The sequence below is a fragment of the Amblyomma americanum genome, chromosome 8, assembly GCF_052857255.1.
Source record: "Amblyomma americanum isolate KBUSLIRL-KWMA chromosome 8, ASM5285725v1, whole genome shotgun sequence".
In the NCBI taxonomy this organism is placed as follows: domain Eukaryota; kingdom Metazoa; phylum Arthropoda; class Arachnida; order Ixodida; family Ixodidae; genus Amblyomma; species Amblyomma americanum.
This window is the reverse complement of record NC_135504.1, coordinates 15,120,039-15,138,244: the sequence shown is the minus strand read 5'-3', so window position 1 is coordinate 15,138,244 and position 18,206 is coordinate 15,120,039. Positions and strand designations below refer to the sequence as shown.

The 18,206-nt window shown below is 46.5% G+C and overlaps 1 protein-coding gene across 1 annotated transcript; it reads right to left on the bottom strand.

The window, feature by feature from the left end:
* Window positions 1-1,610: 1,610 nt before the first annotated feature.
* LOC144100078 (heparan sulfate glucosamine 3-O-sulfotransferase 2-like) lies at window positions 1,611-17,375 on the bottom strand. The gene is made up of 2 exons (XM_077633121.1): window positions 16,544-17,375; window positions 1,611-5,635 (listed from the first exon to the last, which is right to left on the bottom strand). Exons 1-2 carry the CDS (start codon window positions 16,972-16,974, stop codon window positions 4,342-4,344), a joined length of 1,725 nt encoding a protein of 574 aa, XP_077489247.1. The 5' UTR covers window positions 16,975-17,375; the 3' UTR covers window positions 1,611-4,341.
* Between the last annotated feature and the right edge of the window lie 831 nt (window positions 17,376-18,206).

Here is an 18,206-nt window from a genome sequence, read left to right as displayed (position 1 = left end):
GCTGGCGGCGCGGCGCGCCGGCGAAACCGAGCTGCAACAGCTGTGCGCATGCGCCGTGTCGTTTTGGGGGTGGGGGGGAGTAGTGGAGAGGTGTCGCAGCTATATGTTTAAGTAGGCGGCTCGGCGGAGCCGCCGGGGCAAAGATGGAGTGCGGATGAGAGGACGAGCTGAGCTCGGCGGCTCTGAAAGAGGACAGGGCTCGGCGTTGGAACGAAACCAAGAGAAGACGGCGAACCGAGAAGACGAAGGAAGTGCATGCGATACGCCTCGATAAGTGGCGTCAGAACGACCCGGTTCGGAAGGCGCACCTAGCCGCCGATAGTCTTCACTTTCAAGCCAAACCTAAGCGTAGCCAGGCAGATGTAGCTCTCGCGTCATTCCAGTTTTAACCAGAGCTGAACCAGAGGAAATTTTTTTCCCCATTGGAGGGCCCCACTGCAAGACACGCAGTTTTCGTTTAAAAGCATTACGTAACCCGCTAGTAAAGACTTCAAGTGCAAAAAAAAACAAAACAATAAATCCCAAATTTACAGAAATTTCCGAAATATAAAAGGAGAATTTCAGGCATAACTTCACCGGCGAAAGTACGAGACACCAGGAGAAACAGAACACAGGACAACGCTGGATACCACACCGCACCACACCACACCATTAAAGACGGTGTTCTAAACTGGCTGTGGATGAAATTTAAAGCATAATAAATGAAGCTTGAACTTCACTTTGAAGACAAAGCACCAGCGCGGTACCTACGATCAAGCACACATAACGCGACTGCAGCTTGAGCTTCCGATATAGAGAGGGCTGTTTACGAAGGATTTACATTACTGAGTATGATATGCGTTTGTCTTCCGTTCTCGCCAAACTTTAACAATCATCGTCCGGACATCGCTGGAATCCTTAGGCTGAGCACCAAGCCGAACATACCGGAAACCTAATGTTTTTGTCTGAATGGTATCCTGAGAAAAAAAAATGTTGTCGAGGTCGAAATGATTTTACTGAAGTTCATAGAATTAAACAGAAACAAAAAAGCACAACCAGTATGCCTCCTCGACCACTATGGTCGAGGAGGAAAATCACATATCCGGCCTGTGCACCTCTTGTAATTTCATGATGCAGCAGTGGATAATATGCAGAGACCACTGTTACCACTGTTCCTTTGGGATCGCTTTTGCACCCATCAGACAGTAAGCCAGCGGTCTGGAAGTCCTTTAAAAACGTTTATCTTTTCCCTGTCGTCGATTGAAAGGGGCAGTCAAATGAAGTAACACGGCTCAAGCGTTTATCATCATGGCAAGACGAAATACAAACGTGTGTAGTATTGCCTGATATGTCACCACTGGAAGTGTCACTCTCCTATTTAATGTAAATTATTTTTAATTACGTCAACTAAGCTGGGTTCCTTTGAACATCGTCCATTGTCTTTTCGTTTAGTTCCTGTGGTGTTAATATTCTTTTTACGACGCAACTGAGCTTTTCAGGCAAGAGGTGGCTACCAGTCACTTTTTCATACTCAGATGAGTTTTCATTTCCCGAGGTTTCATTTCCCCTAGAGAATTCAGCACAATGAGACCAGCACTGACATGTCAGAAGTATTTCAAAACTAAAACAATAACAAACCATGCTTCCATTTTATTATCATAAAAAGAACAGATTGTCTTCAGCCAGTTTCCAAAGAAACAACATTTCAAAGGAAACAAAAGCGTAAGCCTCGCGAGCAACTACCAGTTGTGCACACTGCTTAATTTCGCAATATATAGTCGAAATGAAGCGGAAAATTTGGGGACGCTTCATTATATTCCTTGCAGTTCCCGGTAAATAAATGCGTTCGGCTGCTCCAAATTCGCTCTCCAGGCGGCGCCACGCCATAACGCTATTGGAGAATGAAGAAGCTTTTGTCGATTGCCGGTTATTGTTACTAGTTATGGAACTAATTCAATGGTTCAGGTATCTCCTCCAGTTACTTTGCGAATATTAGTAGACGGAGACACCAGCTCTCAGATCTAGCTTAATTATTGATGTCGTCGCCGGACAGCATATTACCAACTCTGCGCACTTCGCTGGCACACATTACGAGTAATCCTGGTCAAACTTTTCTAGATCTATTGCCTACCGTCACGCGTTTCATAGATCTGAACATTAAAAAATAGCACACTGACGTTATCTGTCACATAGCAAAGAAAGATAATGATCGTGTTGATGCAGAATAAAATATGACAAACCGCTAGGCTTAGCGGCACTCGGTGGCCTCTGTGCCGGAATCTTAGTATTGGAAAACATAATAGCCGACAGACTTTAGTGTATTAGGTCGAATCCGCATACAGTATCTCGATGCCCGGTGAAGATGATTCTGACCCCATATAAATTTTCCAGTCACAGGGTTGGTTGCTTTATAGAATATGGCATTCATTTTTCACATTACCTGTCGATTCCTTCAGAAGGACGCGACTAACAGGTCATAGGTCTGGAGCACACAAGAGCTAGCTAATGGGTGGAAACACAGCTTTGTGCGTGTGCTTTTCTCTGCGCTATATTTAGATCCTCAGTGGCGCATCTTGAGTTGGCGTCCAGCAGACAAATTAGGGGCGGTATGCCAAAAGTCACGTTTTTCACCAAATGCAGACCAGAAATTCTCACGAACTGCGTAGATCGAGCTGTTGTGCGGACCTGTATAGATTAAAGCTTCATTTCACACTGAACACGAAAGCTATACGCTCTACGACCGCGGCAGCTTATCAAAGTTAACTTATTACTGTGTGTGGGAAATGAGATAACGATAAAGACACTTTTTCTACCCTTTGGACCCCCCCTCCCCCTCCGCCCGTTCAGACAAACTAAATGCGTGCAGAAGACGCCTACTCTCTCTCTCACGAACTATGCTGCAATGCTGTAGAAGCCACCCCGGTTGTCCGCCAATGAGAAGTCGAATTCCCACACACTTGAGATGCAAGAACTGCTCGTGCTCCGCCGGTACCCATGCACTGACCAATCTGAAGAGAGAACGACTCAAGATCACGGCCAATCACAAGTGCCCTTTCGCGTGCAGGCTGGAACTTATAACCTGATTGGTTTATGCTTTCACAGCGCCGTGCGATGTTAGGAAGAAACAAAGATAGTCAGCGGCGACACTGCCTGCCAATTTCCGCTAGTGACTTCGGCTTCCTGTCGTACTTCCAATAATAAATGATACATGAGGCTAGAAAACCTTGACTTGGGGCGGCGGGGGGGGGGGATGCAGAAGCCTTGCTGCACAAATGACGATGATGCGCTGGACAGCCTGAGGTGTCCTATAGCTCAACCATTCAGTTCCAGTTACGAAAACAACGTCAGGGGTATTAGTGAAGACACACCTTTCCCAGTGCCAAGAAGTCAGGTTGGTAGTACTTGAGTTGAAGGAAAACTGAATACAACTGGAAGTTTTTGCTTCGCACTTGAGACACAATATATTCGTGGAAGGAACTGCCTTCACTCGGCGTAGCATTATTTCTAGTCATTCGCGAAAAGTCAAACAGTCACGTATCGTGGCATTAGTTAACACGGAAGTGTCGAATTATTGCTCTTAAGAAATGCTTGCAGGATTGCCACAAAACGAGAAAATTACGTTTCAGGGAGAGAAGTTCCCTGCTACGGGCGTGTAGGCTTAAGTAACCTCAGCGTGAGAGGCTTACTTTCAGCACAAGTACAAGTAAAATACACTTGGGTGCAAGCTCCATTAACTACGAAGGTAAAATATAAGCAAGTAAAAGCATGAATATCCTTTTTTTTGTTCCCACGGGCTCATTATATGGATGGCAGAACAATTATAAAAGCTAGGGTTCTGAAAAGAAAACAAAACGTCGCACACAAAACGCACAGTGTGCGGAGGCAGCAGTGATCCGTAGCTTTCTGACCTCGCCCATTGTGCCAAGCAGTACGCTTACCTGCGGTTTCTTCATGATATGTGAAAGCCAGAACGCGCAGTGATATGTTTGCACTTTACATGCACTTTCTCAAGCTCGCCAAAATGAACACAGATTCTACAAAAATCCCTTATTTCGTGTCCGTCAGTGGCCTACGAATGCTCAGTATTTGTTCACCCGCTCTCTCAGGAATCTCCACACACATGTGTTAAGTGGCAACGTTATCGCCATCACCATCGAATTATAAGTTCCCTTAAGTTGTCTTCTTAAAAATGAAAATCCTCAGGTGTGTCTGGAATTTGAAACTGTCAGTTAAACATTTTCAAGCCCGCAGCAAATTGGAGAGTTCAACACATGATGACCGACCGCACAAGTCCTTCCCAGACCGGCGTCAATTACAGTCCTCAGTGTCCTTAGTGGTGGCGTCACACTGAAGCGACGCAGTTCAGCTCGCGCTTTCCCACTGAAAGTCTCGGCCCACCATCCTGTAGAACCTCCTGTTGTGCGGTTCAAAGAACCTCCTCAGCCTCCGGAGGCTCTCTTCGCTGAGGCGCGGGTGTGTCCGGCCCTTGGTCTTGCCGAGACAGTGCGGGCTCCCACTACCCTCGCTCTTCTTCAAGCACGGGAACCCCTTTGTCCTGTTGAAGTAGAAATGGTCCTCGGACACTAGTCTTCTCAGACCCAGGAAGTCCTGGACCATGGCCATCTCGCGGGCTGGGTTTCGCACCAGCTCTTCGCCGCTCACTACGTGGATCTGGGACTGCGGAAAGTGTGCAAGCCACAACGTCAAGTGTCTGGCATAGAGGCCGATGCGTATGCCGGACCAGGACTCATTTACATCGCTGCTTCCGTTGTGACTACAGGAAGTACTACCCTTGTCAATGACGTCATCGCAGTTCTGGGTAGCCATCACGCGGTCGTCTCCATTCACGAAGATTCTTCCTGTGTTGTGAATGCTGCCGCCCTCCTCATGTCTGTTATGTTTCTTCCTGGTCTCACTGTGCACCTGGCCGGTAATGACGGCATTTTCATTTTCGTTGTTCGGAATGTTGATACTGTTAGCCACCTGGTTTACCTGGCTGCCTTGTACCTTCCTTACTGCACTGGCATAACCGCTGCCATAAGCATTACTTCCTCTGTGTAGTTCGCTGTTGCGGAAAATGGCCTCAGTAGTGAAGGCAGCTTGGGTCTTTCTTGTGACGTCGTGAGGCTCGGCGTTTTCTTCGCCGTAAGAGTTATCATTCCTGGCTGCTGCGTACCCTCTTCCGGCATCTACAGCGTTGAGCTTTCTGTCGCCATCGAAGGGTTTCTCGCTATCTTTGAGCTGCTTATTAGGAAAGGCCAGTGCATCGTCCTTTCTTGACCTATTATTTAACACCCGTGCTTTCCTACTCGTGGAGTCACGGTGAGGCTTAGTTCCGCCACTACTGAACGTGGTATTCCCGCTTCTAACACGACCCTTGCGTGACGCTGGATCTCGATGACGCATAGTGACGTCACTTCTTTTCCTCCTGCGTTTGCTGAAGGCCAGCACTTCGAAAGGAAGCGTGGTGTCGGGACGTTTGGATGCCGTCTGGGCGTAGTCTGACAGTGCCCGGGTCACGGGGTCCCTGACGACGACCAGAAGGCGGACGTCGGGTCGCATGGCGCGAATGCGCGCCGGCACCTCGCGGGTCACGAAGTAACTGGGCGTCTTCTCCATGGTAATCTGGTCAGGCAGGGTCAGCGGCATCTGAATCCTGCGCGGAAAAAAAAAAAACACGAGGAGGACAGCCAGTTGGGAACGTTGTATAAATACAGGAACTCCTGTTAGAGTCGTAACGACTGCATGAACCTGAACACGAGAATAAGCAAAGAAAGCGAGTCCTTAGTACAGCACTGAAATAAGTCAGGCAGGAAAGTAGAGCCTCTCTAGCACTAATAGGCCGTCTTAGCGAAGTCGTAAACCACCAGCACCCGGATCACTAGATAGTGCCCTTTACGAAAGGCCTTTCAGGCTTAGATTTGAGAGAAAAGCAACTAAATATAAAAATACACAATTACAACACCAGAGAGCCAGGTTGGGCTAAAGCAGCCCTAACTGAAAATATAGCTAGACATTCATTCCACTTTAAGTTCCTAATAAGTACTGTAAGTTAAATGCTTAGTCATTTTTCACAGGGAATGAAATTTAAATGGCACCACTTCGATCATGGACAGGCTGAGATTTAGCGCAGCCTTTTTGAATCAGGCTCTTTTGTCGATGGAAAGACAAAAACCTTGACGATCTTCACGTTTGAGAAATGTTACTCTCTAAGTTGAACAAAGTCGAAACCCGGAAGTTGAAACCATCCCAAGCTAAGTACCTCACGCGTCGAGCAAACATAACGCATTGTCAGCACTGCACGCCCGAAACAAAAGAAAATTCGGAGCAAGCTCGCATGCGAAAGTTCCCAGGCCGAGAAACTTCAACAAGAGTCGCCCACTCGAACATGGCAAGCGCTAAGCCCGTGCCAGTAACGGCGGTGGCCGGTCCTGTCAGAACGCATCGATTACTTCCTCAAACACCCATTCTTCTGCCTTTTATCGGCAGCCGAATCGACCCGAAGAGTCGATTTCACTCGGCCATTATCGATCCATCGGAGATCAATGCGACACTTCTAGACGCACCACGCCAGCCGCATGCACGCGCACACACTGCGCTTCAGTGTCAGCGACAAACAAGCCGGCGGTATACAGAGAGGCCGAAGAATAAAAGGAAGCCGCGAGCCGAGACAAGCCAAGCCAGGCCGGTTGGAGTGGCGAAGGCTTTAAGGTATTGCGCGGCTAAGACGCTGACACCCTCTCGAGAACACTTAGATGGAATAGCGGTGGCGTTACGAGGAACGGATAAGAAAGAAGTTTGGCAGTTGGGGGGGGGGGGGGGGGTACCGGAGTGCTGTCAGGTGCAAGAAAGTTTTTGAGAGCCCTGAAGAGACGCCGTGGTAAACAAGCGTTTCGTATGAGCTACTGTTACGCCTTAAGAGCAGGCAAAATGCGCAGTAAAAATACTAAAACACAGGACGTACAAAAATGTAGAGCACTTGGAGAACATGAACTTTTACTGAAGCGTATCCCTCTCCAAAACAAATTCTGTGCGCATTTTTCCCAGCTCTTTTTTTGTCGTTAAAAACCGCGTACTGTACATAGAAATCGTGGCTTCACTTGTGAATATTCCTCAAAACTGACAACTTCCAAGGCTTTCGGGCCTCCTTACCGTGAACAGGTCGCCGCAATGCATTTATCCGCACGCATGTTATTTTGGCAAGCATTTACTTTAACAAAATCTTGGTGTGGGCCAGTCGGTGGTTCATCTTAAGAAAAAGTAGCGCAGCGCAAAAAAAAACAGGGACAGAAGAGGAAGACACAAACAATTTATTTATTTTATTTTAAACCAGTTTTTAAAATTCTGCTGGAGGGAGATAGACATTGAAAGTTTTGGCGCATACACCTTCTTAATGAGCAGATTTGAAGTTTACGAATCTGCAGAGTTTAACGAGCTTCAAGAAAAGGCACTGCCAAACTCAAATGGAAAATATTTTTGCATGGGCAGAGTGCGCAAAAATGCAAGGTTTGCCCAGATGGCCTGCACCACATAATGCAGTGATAAGATTTCGGAGATAACAGTTAAGAAACCCGAGAAAAAAGGAGCTGCTCGTCGTCTGTCCCCCCAACTCCTTGTTCGATCTCTTTATTCGCTGTGGCATCTGCGGTTCGACTGCAACTAAGAAAAGAACTGTGATACAGAAACGCACTGGGGGTGCCCAAAGGGCTGTATAGTGCTGTTCCTTTTCCGAGGAACCACCAAATTTGCATTCATTGCAATCTGAAGGCAATGTTTCTTTAAACGCCTAACAAAGTAAGTGACCACTGCGGTGGATTCTACCGAGACTAATTTCTTCTTTTTTAGTCTATGGCATTTAGAGTTGTTCCTTTGCAAAAAGTGAAAGAAAGAAAAAAAGATAACACTACAGCGTTGTGATGCCAAATCTCAGCAAAAATCATGCCTGAATACTAGTTGGGTGCTCTGAGTGAATTGAGCTGTATCTCAATTCAGTCCTATCTTGGACGTACGCGACGAACCAAGGCTAACAAAATGCAATGCAAATCTCTTGGATGTTCTCTTAGAGCAACCAATAACGATGCACAGTGCAGACCTACATACATTCCATCTCCGAGTGTAATTCGCCTTGCTCTATAATGCGATAGCTTCATATATCAAAAGCACTGCGCTTAAGTTTGCTGTCGGAAGGAGCGCCTTGCACACGCTTCCGGGCAGGCAGTTTTCACCTTAAATCTCGCTGTAATGAGCCTACACTTTCAATTTAGTGCGTTGTCGAAACTCCGAGACGGAAAAAAGGAAGTAAAGAAAGAATAAGATGTCTCGAAATTGCTTCCGTCATATCTATATATATCTAGCATCACGAGAACATATCCCTGCAACCGGGAACCATTTCGTGGCGATGGCGACGAGGGCGGAAAATAATTTCGTCCGCGAATGACAGCGACAAGCAAAGTGTGTGTGTGCGATTGCAACGCAAAGAACAACAACATAAAAAAGACGAAATAAAAAGTGTATACAAGGCGAGATACGACCTGCAGAATTGTTTTCGGGTCTCAGCATGGTTGCGTTCGCCACCGGTGCAAGCAATTTTATGGCGTGAATGCATGAACCTGAGCAGCTTCGAAGAAAGAATAACAGAAGAACAAAGATAGATAGAAGAGAAGAGAGCGAGAGAAAGGAAGCGGGCGAGCGTGAGCAGACAGGAGAAATCACGGCGTTAAAATTATATTTACAAAAAAGGACATGTGTGGAAAGAATCAAAATATGGGGGGGGGGGGGGGTGCAGGAGAGGAAGCAACAAAACTCAATTCTCAGCTGCACTTTACTGATGCAGCGATTCCTTTTCTACTTTCTTTTAACAACGGTAGTGTTACACTTGCTTCGTTTCTGTGGCGCTTTTCATTTTGCAACGCAATGATTTGTGACGTCATTGTCGAGCGCCGTGTTGTTCCCTCCCGTTTTCCCGATACCTTTCCCCACCCCGCGTGCCCGAAACAAGGAAACAGCTTTATTAGAAAACGTGACTCTGCATTGATTGCGGCCCACCCCGCATCGCCGCCTGCCCCCTTCCACCGCCTTCCCCCCTCCCAACGACTTGGTTTCTTTTATCTCTATATTAAGTGTAGGGGGCGTGCCTAAAACAACGCCTTCCCCCATGACTTCCCTACTCCCCTTTACCGTTCTTCCCCTCTCCCTTTCATCCCTCCAGGCGAGCCACGTTCGTGTACACCCGTGCACTTGTAAATCTTTCGGTTTGCGTTTTCTTGTTTCCCGTTTGGCCGGGCCGGGAGAAAGGAATGACGACGGGAAGGGTGGTTGCCACGGTATAGCTGGCAATAGAAGGAAATGAAAATAAAAAAGAACCGCTTCCGACCATGAAGACTAGAAATACCTCGCCCACAACGCTCGTGGAGAATGATTTATTTCCTTTTGTTTCTCGGCCAAAGACGAGCTTTTTTGTGATATTTTTACGTCTCCTTCACTGTCTCTGTTGTAAGGGTTCGTGTTCGCTTCAAACTTTATCCGCTTCCCTCTCTCTATTACTTCCCTTTTCCTTTTCTTCTACTCTTTGGCAGCTACTGATGGAATAACTTTCCCTCCATTGTTTGCAGCAAGATTTTTTTTCTGCCGTCTCTAGACATCTCATTCAGCGCTGCTTCTGATTGTTCTGCTTTTTTTTCTAAACGCAGTCACGAGGAACCGCGCCCTGGGGAAAGAAAGGAAAAAATAGGGGATTTCCCGAGCAGCTCGTCTACTGGCTTTTATTTATTGCCCTAGGGAAAAAGGTTGAACGAGACAGAAGGAGAAAAAAGGAAAGATTGCAAGCCAGGCCTTCCTATGTACATTATTCACTAAACCGGTCTGAGCGCCTTCCTGCTGTTAGTAAAGTAAAAACCACCGGTTTTATTACGATAAAATGGGTTAGGTGTACGCGGTAGTCTTATAATTAACCCGTTCCACTGACTCCTCTTGCTTTGTTTTCGAATTAGCAGTTATGCTTAGGTTAGGTTATTTGTGCTATTAACGGGCCTTTATTCACAGCCAAGCGCGACAAATAGAGCTTTCTGCTTTGGTAAGTCTTTTTTTTTCATGCGATGGAGTCGTCATGTTCGCACCATTTTATACCACTCTATTCATTTTTTTACTTTGTTTTCGCCGAAATACAAGGCGCTAATAGTACTTCCATACATCCACGCGTATGTAGCGAGAAAGCTAAGTAATGTAACAAGCGCAGATATGACACAATTTGTCTTTGCGAAAAAAAAAGGAACCAGGCAATCGACTTGGTTAAGCCGGCTTCGCATATAAACAATGAGAAAAGACAAACTGGCGCCAAAAAAACGGCCATTAGTGTACAGCCAATCATTAGGAGAGATCCCCGCAGGTGTCGCAATTGATGAGTGCGTTAAGTAGCCGCAAGACTTACGGAGGAACGATAGTTCAGGTTCCTACTAATCGGTAATTGATACAAATGAAGGACACACAAAATGCTTTGTGTCTAGATTTCGGTTCTGTCGATTATACCGGCATGCTGCCGAGGCTTTCTTTACACCCTGAGCCCCAAAGAAAAGGTTGATATGTTACGCCGGTCAATGGTTGCCTAGGTTTTCTGAACCAGCTACAACATAAATGACCAAATAATTGTGCGCAAGTGAAGCTCAAGGGTAGTCAAGAGAAGGATGTTCAGAAATGGATGACATTTGGCAATACCAATTCAGATTGCTGCATTAAGATTGCCTTCGCGATCTTGGTAGTCGTGGTGCCTATGAAATCGGTGCCAGGACCTACGATCACTTAACTGCCGGCAACAGACGTGGCGCTTACCCGTTGAGCTTCTGATTAACCTTTATTGCCAGGCCACTTTCCAGAAGTGCGAGATGTCGACCCTGGCAAGGAGATGGCAGTTTTTGTCTAAAGGCACGCTAGTAATTTTCTCGTTGCAATCAGGGGTGCTGCAGTTCTGCGAAAACGCCAAAAACCATCGCAACAACGGCTAACTACGCAGTACTGTGTGATATGCACCACTTTTCTTCCTGACAGTACTTACAAGCGCCTACAGGTAGCGTTAATATAAGCATCTTATCATCACCACCATCACCATCCTGACTACGCCCATTGCAGAGCAAAGGCCCCTCCCATGTTTCTCAAATTAACCCTGTTCTTTGCCAGCTGCGGTCACTCTATCCCCGCAAACTTCTAAATCTTATCTGCCCACCCAACTTTCTGTCACCTCCTGCTAAGCTTTGGAAACAACACAGTAACCCTTAAGGACCGTCAGTTATCTAGCCATTGCATTCCATGCCGTGCCCAAGCCTATTTATTGTTTTCGATTTCAACTAGGATGTCGTTAACACAAGTTTGTTCCCTCACCCACTCTGCCCGCTTCCTGTCTCATAACGTTGCACCTAAAACACTTATAGGCGGTATATAAACAGGTCGCCCCAGCATGTTGGCATTTGGAAAGCCTTGAAAACAAAACTAAAAAGAAAATATTACGTATCCAATAAATTGGAAGCTCAATACTAATGGCTGGTCGCTAGCGTTAACTGGTCCAATAGCACGCCACGAAACTGCCTCAGGCAAAGGCCCACGCTGCGACAATACGAAGCGCCGTCTGGGCTTGGAAAGGGCCACTACAGCGCGGGAGCAAAGAAAGAGTAGCACCCGAGGTGGTGCAAAAAGAAAAAGATAAATAAACGATAACAATGTTATATAACGAGCGTCAGATGAAAAAGAACTATGGCCGGTGGGGGAGCTACACACGACGGACGGCGCGCTCCTCACGACCTGTCGCGCTCCCCCCTAATGCGTGTCATTTACTGTTTATTAATCGCCGCCCAACCTGACGCCCTGTACACGCAAGGCACCTTTTGATTGCCCCGTTCCCATCCGGGCTGCTGTTGCGAGCACGGCGTGTGGCGAATTTGATTTCCGGCCGTTGCTGGTGTTCGTTCTTCTGGCTATACTTAATCAGGGCTCGCCACTGCCTTAAGGGACGTAGTCCTGCGTAGTCGTTCTTTGTTGTCTTGAGTTATCTGGTGTGTCGAACGAGCCCGTTTGTATCTTTTTTCCCCCAGCGTGATTTCTTTTTCATTGCTCTTCTGGCGGCGTGCAACGCAGCTGCAAATGTGGGGTTTTCTGGTGAAAGAAGTCCCTTGCTTTGGCACTTCTAAGGGTTTTAATTACGACGCCGCGAATTGAAAGCCGCTTGCGATGGCTTCAGAAGCAGCGATGTGTAGCGGTTACCAAATAGTAAAAAGAATTTGGCCTGGATTGAAGTTCATTTGGGTAATGAGGCCAGTGTGAGTTGGATTTTTTTTTATCGACAAACCTCATCCAATAGTTTGACCGCGTACACTTCCGATAATAGCAAGTTCTCTATAAGTCGACGGGTTTCCGCGTTAGGTCAGGTTATGTAAAAAAAAGCGCGATAACTGTTCCTGTCTAGAAGGAGGCGTCTCGGTGGCAAGGAAAAAGTGGTAAAGTTCACTTTTTGCATCACTGAACAGTTTGTAAGTTCAATACTGGAAGATATATGGCATCACAAGGCGACTAAATACCTGGCGCACGAAGACCCCATTCAATAAATATTTTTCCGCAATGCGCTTTCACAAGGCACATCTTTTGGGGTGTCTGTTGAGTTTCTTTCTTATTCTCATATCCTTTCGACAAGCGGCCAATTGTTGCTTTTTTTAGGTTGCGCAGAACTTCAATGCAAAACATGTAACTTAAATAGCAAGTTTTTCCGCCATTCTTCAACACTGTGGAAAGAAAAACAACGCACTTCTAGCGTTTAAGACGAATAAAACCACCACAGGAACGGCGCCGTTAAAGAGGATTGAGTGAGTGAGACATATCAAGCTTTTTCTTAGTAAGTGCGTTCGGCATGAATTTCGAAGGGTTCTACATAACCATCTGCATCTATTCATAATGTATTGCGAAAAGCAGGAGCATCAAATCGCATTAGTTACTCTACTGAGGCAGCTAGGGTATAGGTAAAATATATGCATGGCAAGTGAGTCGCCAGAGGAGAAGTTCTCTAGCTTCGATAAATATATGTCCATCGTCTAATGTCCCTTATTTTAATGCATATAATGCAGTAGAGGAAATGAAGGCCGCAACGTAGGTCGGCCTGTTCACACTAGGTATGCTTGTAGTCCAAGAGTGTTTCATCTTACTCGTTGCTGGTAAGAGAACTCCCATAACAATCAGTGATCAAGGTTTAACGTTCGTACATAAGTGCGTGCAGCACAGGTCTTTACCTCGCCAGCTCAGCTCTCGCTCTCTGTGCCAGACAAGAAACGCAACCTGCAGCATAGGTAATGCCGCAGGTCTAGGTCAACTCATTCCGTTGAGATCGATGAGCGGCCAGTGCCATGCGTGATTGAGATTCCATCTCCACCTAATGTTCCTTTGAGTGGCACGCAAGCAGCTGTCGCGCCATCTATCAATTATTCTTCACAGATGGTGTGACGCAAAACATACGTTCTCTTTGTTTCCACATTCGTATAATATTACAACCCGGGACTGCTTAGCGTTCCTATAGAAAGCCGAAACGCTCTTCCGAATTCAGAAACCAAATACGTATGTTGTTGGATTCCATTCCCGCTGTTTATTAGTGAGTGAGAGCATACTGGCCCCTGATACCCTCGCCCTTTCTTGTAATCCGCTCCGTTGCCTTAATGCATCCTCGGTTGTCTTGCCTTCATGATGCATGTCCTGGCCATGCCCGACATTCTTATTGATTTCGAATAGGAACTCATCACCTCGAGTTCGTTTCCTGGTCCACTCTGCTTTTTTATGGTCCATCACCTCGAGTTCGTTCCCTGATCCATTCTGCTTTCTTCTGGTCCATCACCTCGAGTTCGTTTCCTGACCCACTCTGTTTTCTTCTGTGCCATCACCTCGAGTTCGTTTCCTGATCCACTCGGCTTTCTTCTGGGCATTTTCCTTTCGATAGCTCGCTGCTTTGCCCTCTAGGTTTCTGTGCCATAGGTGACTACCGGTAAGATACAGCGGTTGTATACTTTTTTCTTGAGGGATATTGGTAAAATGTCATTCATGAACTGAGAGAACCGGCCAAATACACTCGATTCCATTCTTATTCTTTTTGTTATTTCCCTCTCGTGGTCCGGATCGGCGGTCTCTACCTGCTCTAAGTAGATGTATTCCCTTACAACTTCCAGCACCTCGCTACCAACTGTAATCTGCTGTTCCCTGCCGAGACTGTTGAACAACGCTTTAGCTTTCTGCATATTAATTTTTAGATTCACCATTACGCTTAGCCTGTCTAGGTCACTGACTGTGCTTTGAAATTTATCACCTGGCTTAGCAAGGCAATGTCACCAGCGAATCGCAGTTTACTGAGGTATCTACATTAACTCTGATCCCAAATTGTTCAAAATCGAGATCGTGAACATTTCCTTGTGTTAACGTGGTTGAATAGTACTGGAGAGGTCTTATCGCTATGCCCGACACCATTCCTCGTTGAGATTTTATTGATTTCTCTATTGACTACTACGGTGGTCGTGCAAGCACTAAGACATCTTCCAGTAATTTTACTTAAGGCTCGTCTACACCCTGATTCCGCAATGCCTGCATGACTGCTGACGTTTCGACTCAGTAATATATAAAGGCCACATGTAGGGTCTGGTTATATTCTGCAAACTTCCCTATTACTTGATTGATACTGTGAATATGGTTTGTTGGCGAGTAGCCCTTACAATAGGCAGCCTCGTCTTTTCGCTAAGGGTAATGAGCAAATACTACGTAAATCAATATAGAAATCAAGAACAAAACTTTTTATCTAGGTTCACCTCCCACTGCCCCCCCCCCCCCCCCCCCCCCGTCTTCTTTCATTTGAAAAAGTAGCACTGATAATTCAGTCTGACGCCCCACCAGATCGTCCGTTCTAAATCACCCGCCAGATATCATTCTTTCTAGAGATTCACTTTCCCGGCCATAATGCCATTTATGGCCTGTATCAATCTGCGAAGCATTCGTTATAGCCAGGGGCAGAACTCCGGGGTATTGGGTATTGGTTCGATATAAAATTTCTGCTGCAGCAAGACGAAAAAAGAGTCAGAGGTTGTTTAAACCCTATAAAATGGTTAAATGGTGTGTGATTTCATGCAACTAACAACGAGGTCGTGGGTTCGAGCCAGGCTGCAGCGACCAGATTTCGTCGGAGGCGAAAATTACTAATATTTTCAGTGCACGTTAAAGAAACCTAGGTGGTCAGAATTAATCCGGTGTCCTTGATTGCGCGGCATGCATTATCATCTCTTCTACGGCTCTTACGCGTAATTATTCATTAATTATATGCAAAGTACTCCTTAATCAGAATAGTAAAAGTATCTCATTGGATTGGGGTGCTGTGCAACTATCCTTTGCATTTCCGCTGCGTTCGACCGCGTATGTCGACATACGTATGATTTATAGAAACGCTAAATAACCTGCGTGTGGCTCGGGCACTTAGATTCTGTCGGATAATAGTCATAAAATTTATTAATATTTTTTGGAGAGCCATAGGACACGCTTACTGTTAATCCCTCTACGCGGTTGCAACACCCATTTGTTTCCTGTAAAGCGTGCTCGTACTGTACGGCAGTACTGTCACGCGACAGAGCCAACTTACCAAAGACAGAGTAGAGGCGGAATTAACCGAAAAAGTTTTGGTACCCTTTTGCGGCTCTCTTGCGAAAAAAAAATATGTGGACAATTAAGCTCCGCTTTAAGAATATGATGTGATAGCGGCCTCTGGTCCTCTCTAACTACATATATACTCATTAGCATGCAGTCGTAAGAAACTACTTTGCGCGAAAGCCCACACGACGCACATATAAACTCCCGCTTGTTCCCGAAGCCGTGCAGCCGTTCCTTGGGTAGCCTATCTGGCTCGCAACCGAAGGGTCGTAGGTTCGAATCCCGCATAGAACTCTTAGTTTTTGATTAAGACAAATGAATTGTTTTATAGAGGTAAATCATATATGAAACATACGGCGCACCTTTAATTCGTATTACATGTCGTGTGCGTCGTGTCAGTCATAGGGATTCTAACAGGAGTAACGCATTTGCTACTTCTGCATGGCGTCTGTTCTCAGAACATTTATAGAGATCAGATCAAATAGCACGAGCTCCTTTTTTATGCACCTTCCTGCGGTGTCCCTTGCTGCTAAACGCTACATAAGCGACCGAGAATAAATTTAACTATTACCTGTGTCACTCAGTCGTACTTTATAGCCAGCATGAATGACAGCAGCAGTCGTCCTGACAATAAACTTCGTCACGCTACCTGGCGGTAACTTTAGTTTCAGTGTGGGGAAGAGTAATATCGCTTACTAACAACACTTATTCGACTGCTACTCTTTGCGTAGCCTATCAACGCTGACTCTCTTTCAAGAAAATTACAGTTGCGAGAACTATTGTTAAGCTCGCATCATGCTGACCAGCGTTCAACAGGCCTGCGTATGCTGTTTTGTCTTGCCTCGCTCTTTGGTTGAAACGTTTCACGTACACGTCTAGAAACGAAATGAAGAAAACATTTCAATATGTATGGTCTCACCTGTACCACTCTATGCCCCTATTGTAGTGGCGGTCGAAGAAATGTGTTTCGGGACCCGTAGCTCTGACGTCCGGATGAAGCCTCAGGAACTCTAGCAGCGCCCGTGTGCCGGCTTTCTTGACACCGATAATGAGTGCGCTGGGTAGCCGCTTCTCCAGTTTGTCGACACCACCTCCGCTTCTCTTCTCATCAACGTCATTTTTCCACGAACTACGACGTCCACCAGTCGGGTTCGTTGGCGAACTTTCGTAGTCAGGTACTACAACGTTAACGCCACTATGGTCGCCTGCTCCATCATCACTCAATGTTTTCGGTTGGCCAGGTGAAATCAGTTTCGCACCAACTTCCAGTGTGCAGGTGAAGATAAAGAACATTATACAACCACAAATTAGCCATAAACGCTGTTCCTTGGATCCACGTGAGGCCGGCATCTCAGGTAACGCATGCGAAGCGAAATTTAGTAGTGTTATTTGCCTACGTCATCGGCTTCATCCACGCAGAAAAGCGCCGACGATCTGTCTTCTCTTCTGAAGTGTACCGGCATCGTCTAGTTTGAAGTTTGCGAAACATATTCACGACACAAAGTCCTGCTTTCTTCCGTTCTGACAGTTAAGCAAACTAAACTTCTAGACTTCTAGGCAAGTTTTAAGCGAACGCCAAATCCGCCGTTTTCGGACGTTTTTTAGCGATGAATACATCGCCACGGCGCCGTATATTCTCTAACTCAGACCGTACGTACAAAACCACGCGCCGGGCAACACACCGTGAGGCGAGCAGAGGGGCGATGTCTCTGCCCTGGCCACCGCCGACGCAGACCAGAGCCCCGACTGGCACAGATGCCCGCTCTAGACAGAACATGCTCCCCGCTTTCCGTCGTCGCCTCTTTTCTCTGTTTGGCTCCCCTCTTCTGTCGATCGGGAGAGGAGGCTGCATAACGGGGCGACCGCAGCGCCATTACCGCTCCTTGCGGTCGAAGCGGGAAGCAGTGCCCGTCTTTCTGCTTCTGGCGTTCGATACGTCTGCTCTTCACTTGACGGGTGCGGCGCGGGCTACTTTTGCTAGGGCTAAATATTGGCAAGGAAACCTGCAACAACGCCTCACATAGCCGCATTCAGTAAAGCTACCAAGAACTGTTGAGGAGCATTCCGTCATGAACTCCCTCCCCTCCCCATCCCCTTTATTTTAAATTTCAAACCTTATACACCAGTTATGCCTAAACCACGTTCAGCATTCTGCGTTTATTTAAAATAAATATGTTTCGTACTTCAGCTCTTCTTTGCAACCCTCACAACATTCGTTATTTTGAACATTTCTTTTTCTACGGCGATAACCGATGCGGAGCTTTCGTCGGAGTAAACGGCTTCGCCGTCTGCTCTGATTTTTTAACCGGAAAATATGCGTTTCAGCTGCCAGGAACACTTTATTTTTCGTTTTTTTATCGTCCCACAATAATCTTGGTCCAAACATAACGTCATTCTTAGTGACATTTGTGTCGGTGACATGTTCGCGGCGGCATGTGGCACATGCTACTGCGTTCGACCTCTGGCGACCTGCCATCATGTGGATGCCCTCTGTGGATGTGAGAGAGAGGGTACGCCGTGCTGTTGTCGCTCTTTCATTCTCGTCAAGGGGAATGGGCAAATCACGGAGGCCTTTTATGGTA

Excerpts from the sequence above, each read along its gene's own strand:
- LOC144100078 (XM_077633121.1), bottom strand. The coding sequence starts at position 16,974 with ATGCCGGCCTCACGTGGATCCAAGGAACAGCGTTTATGGCTAATTTGT. Across the intron at positions 5,636-16,543 it reads AGGGGCATAGAGTGGTACAG|GATTCAGATGCCGCTGACCC; the intron begins GTGAGACCATAC and ends TTTTCCGCGCAG.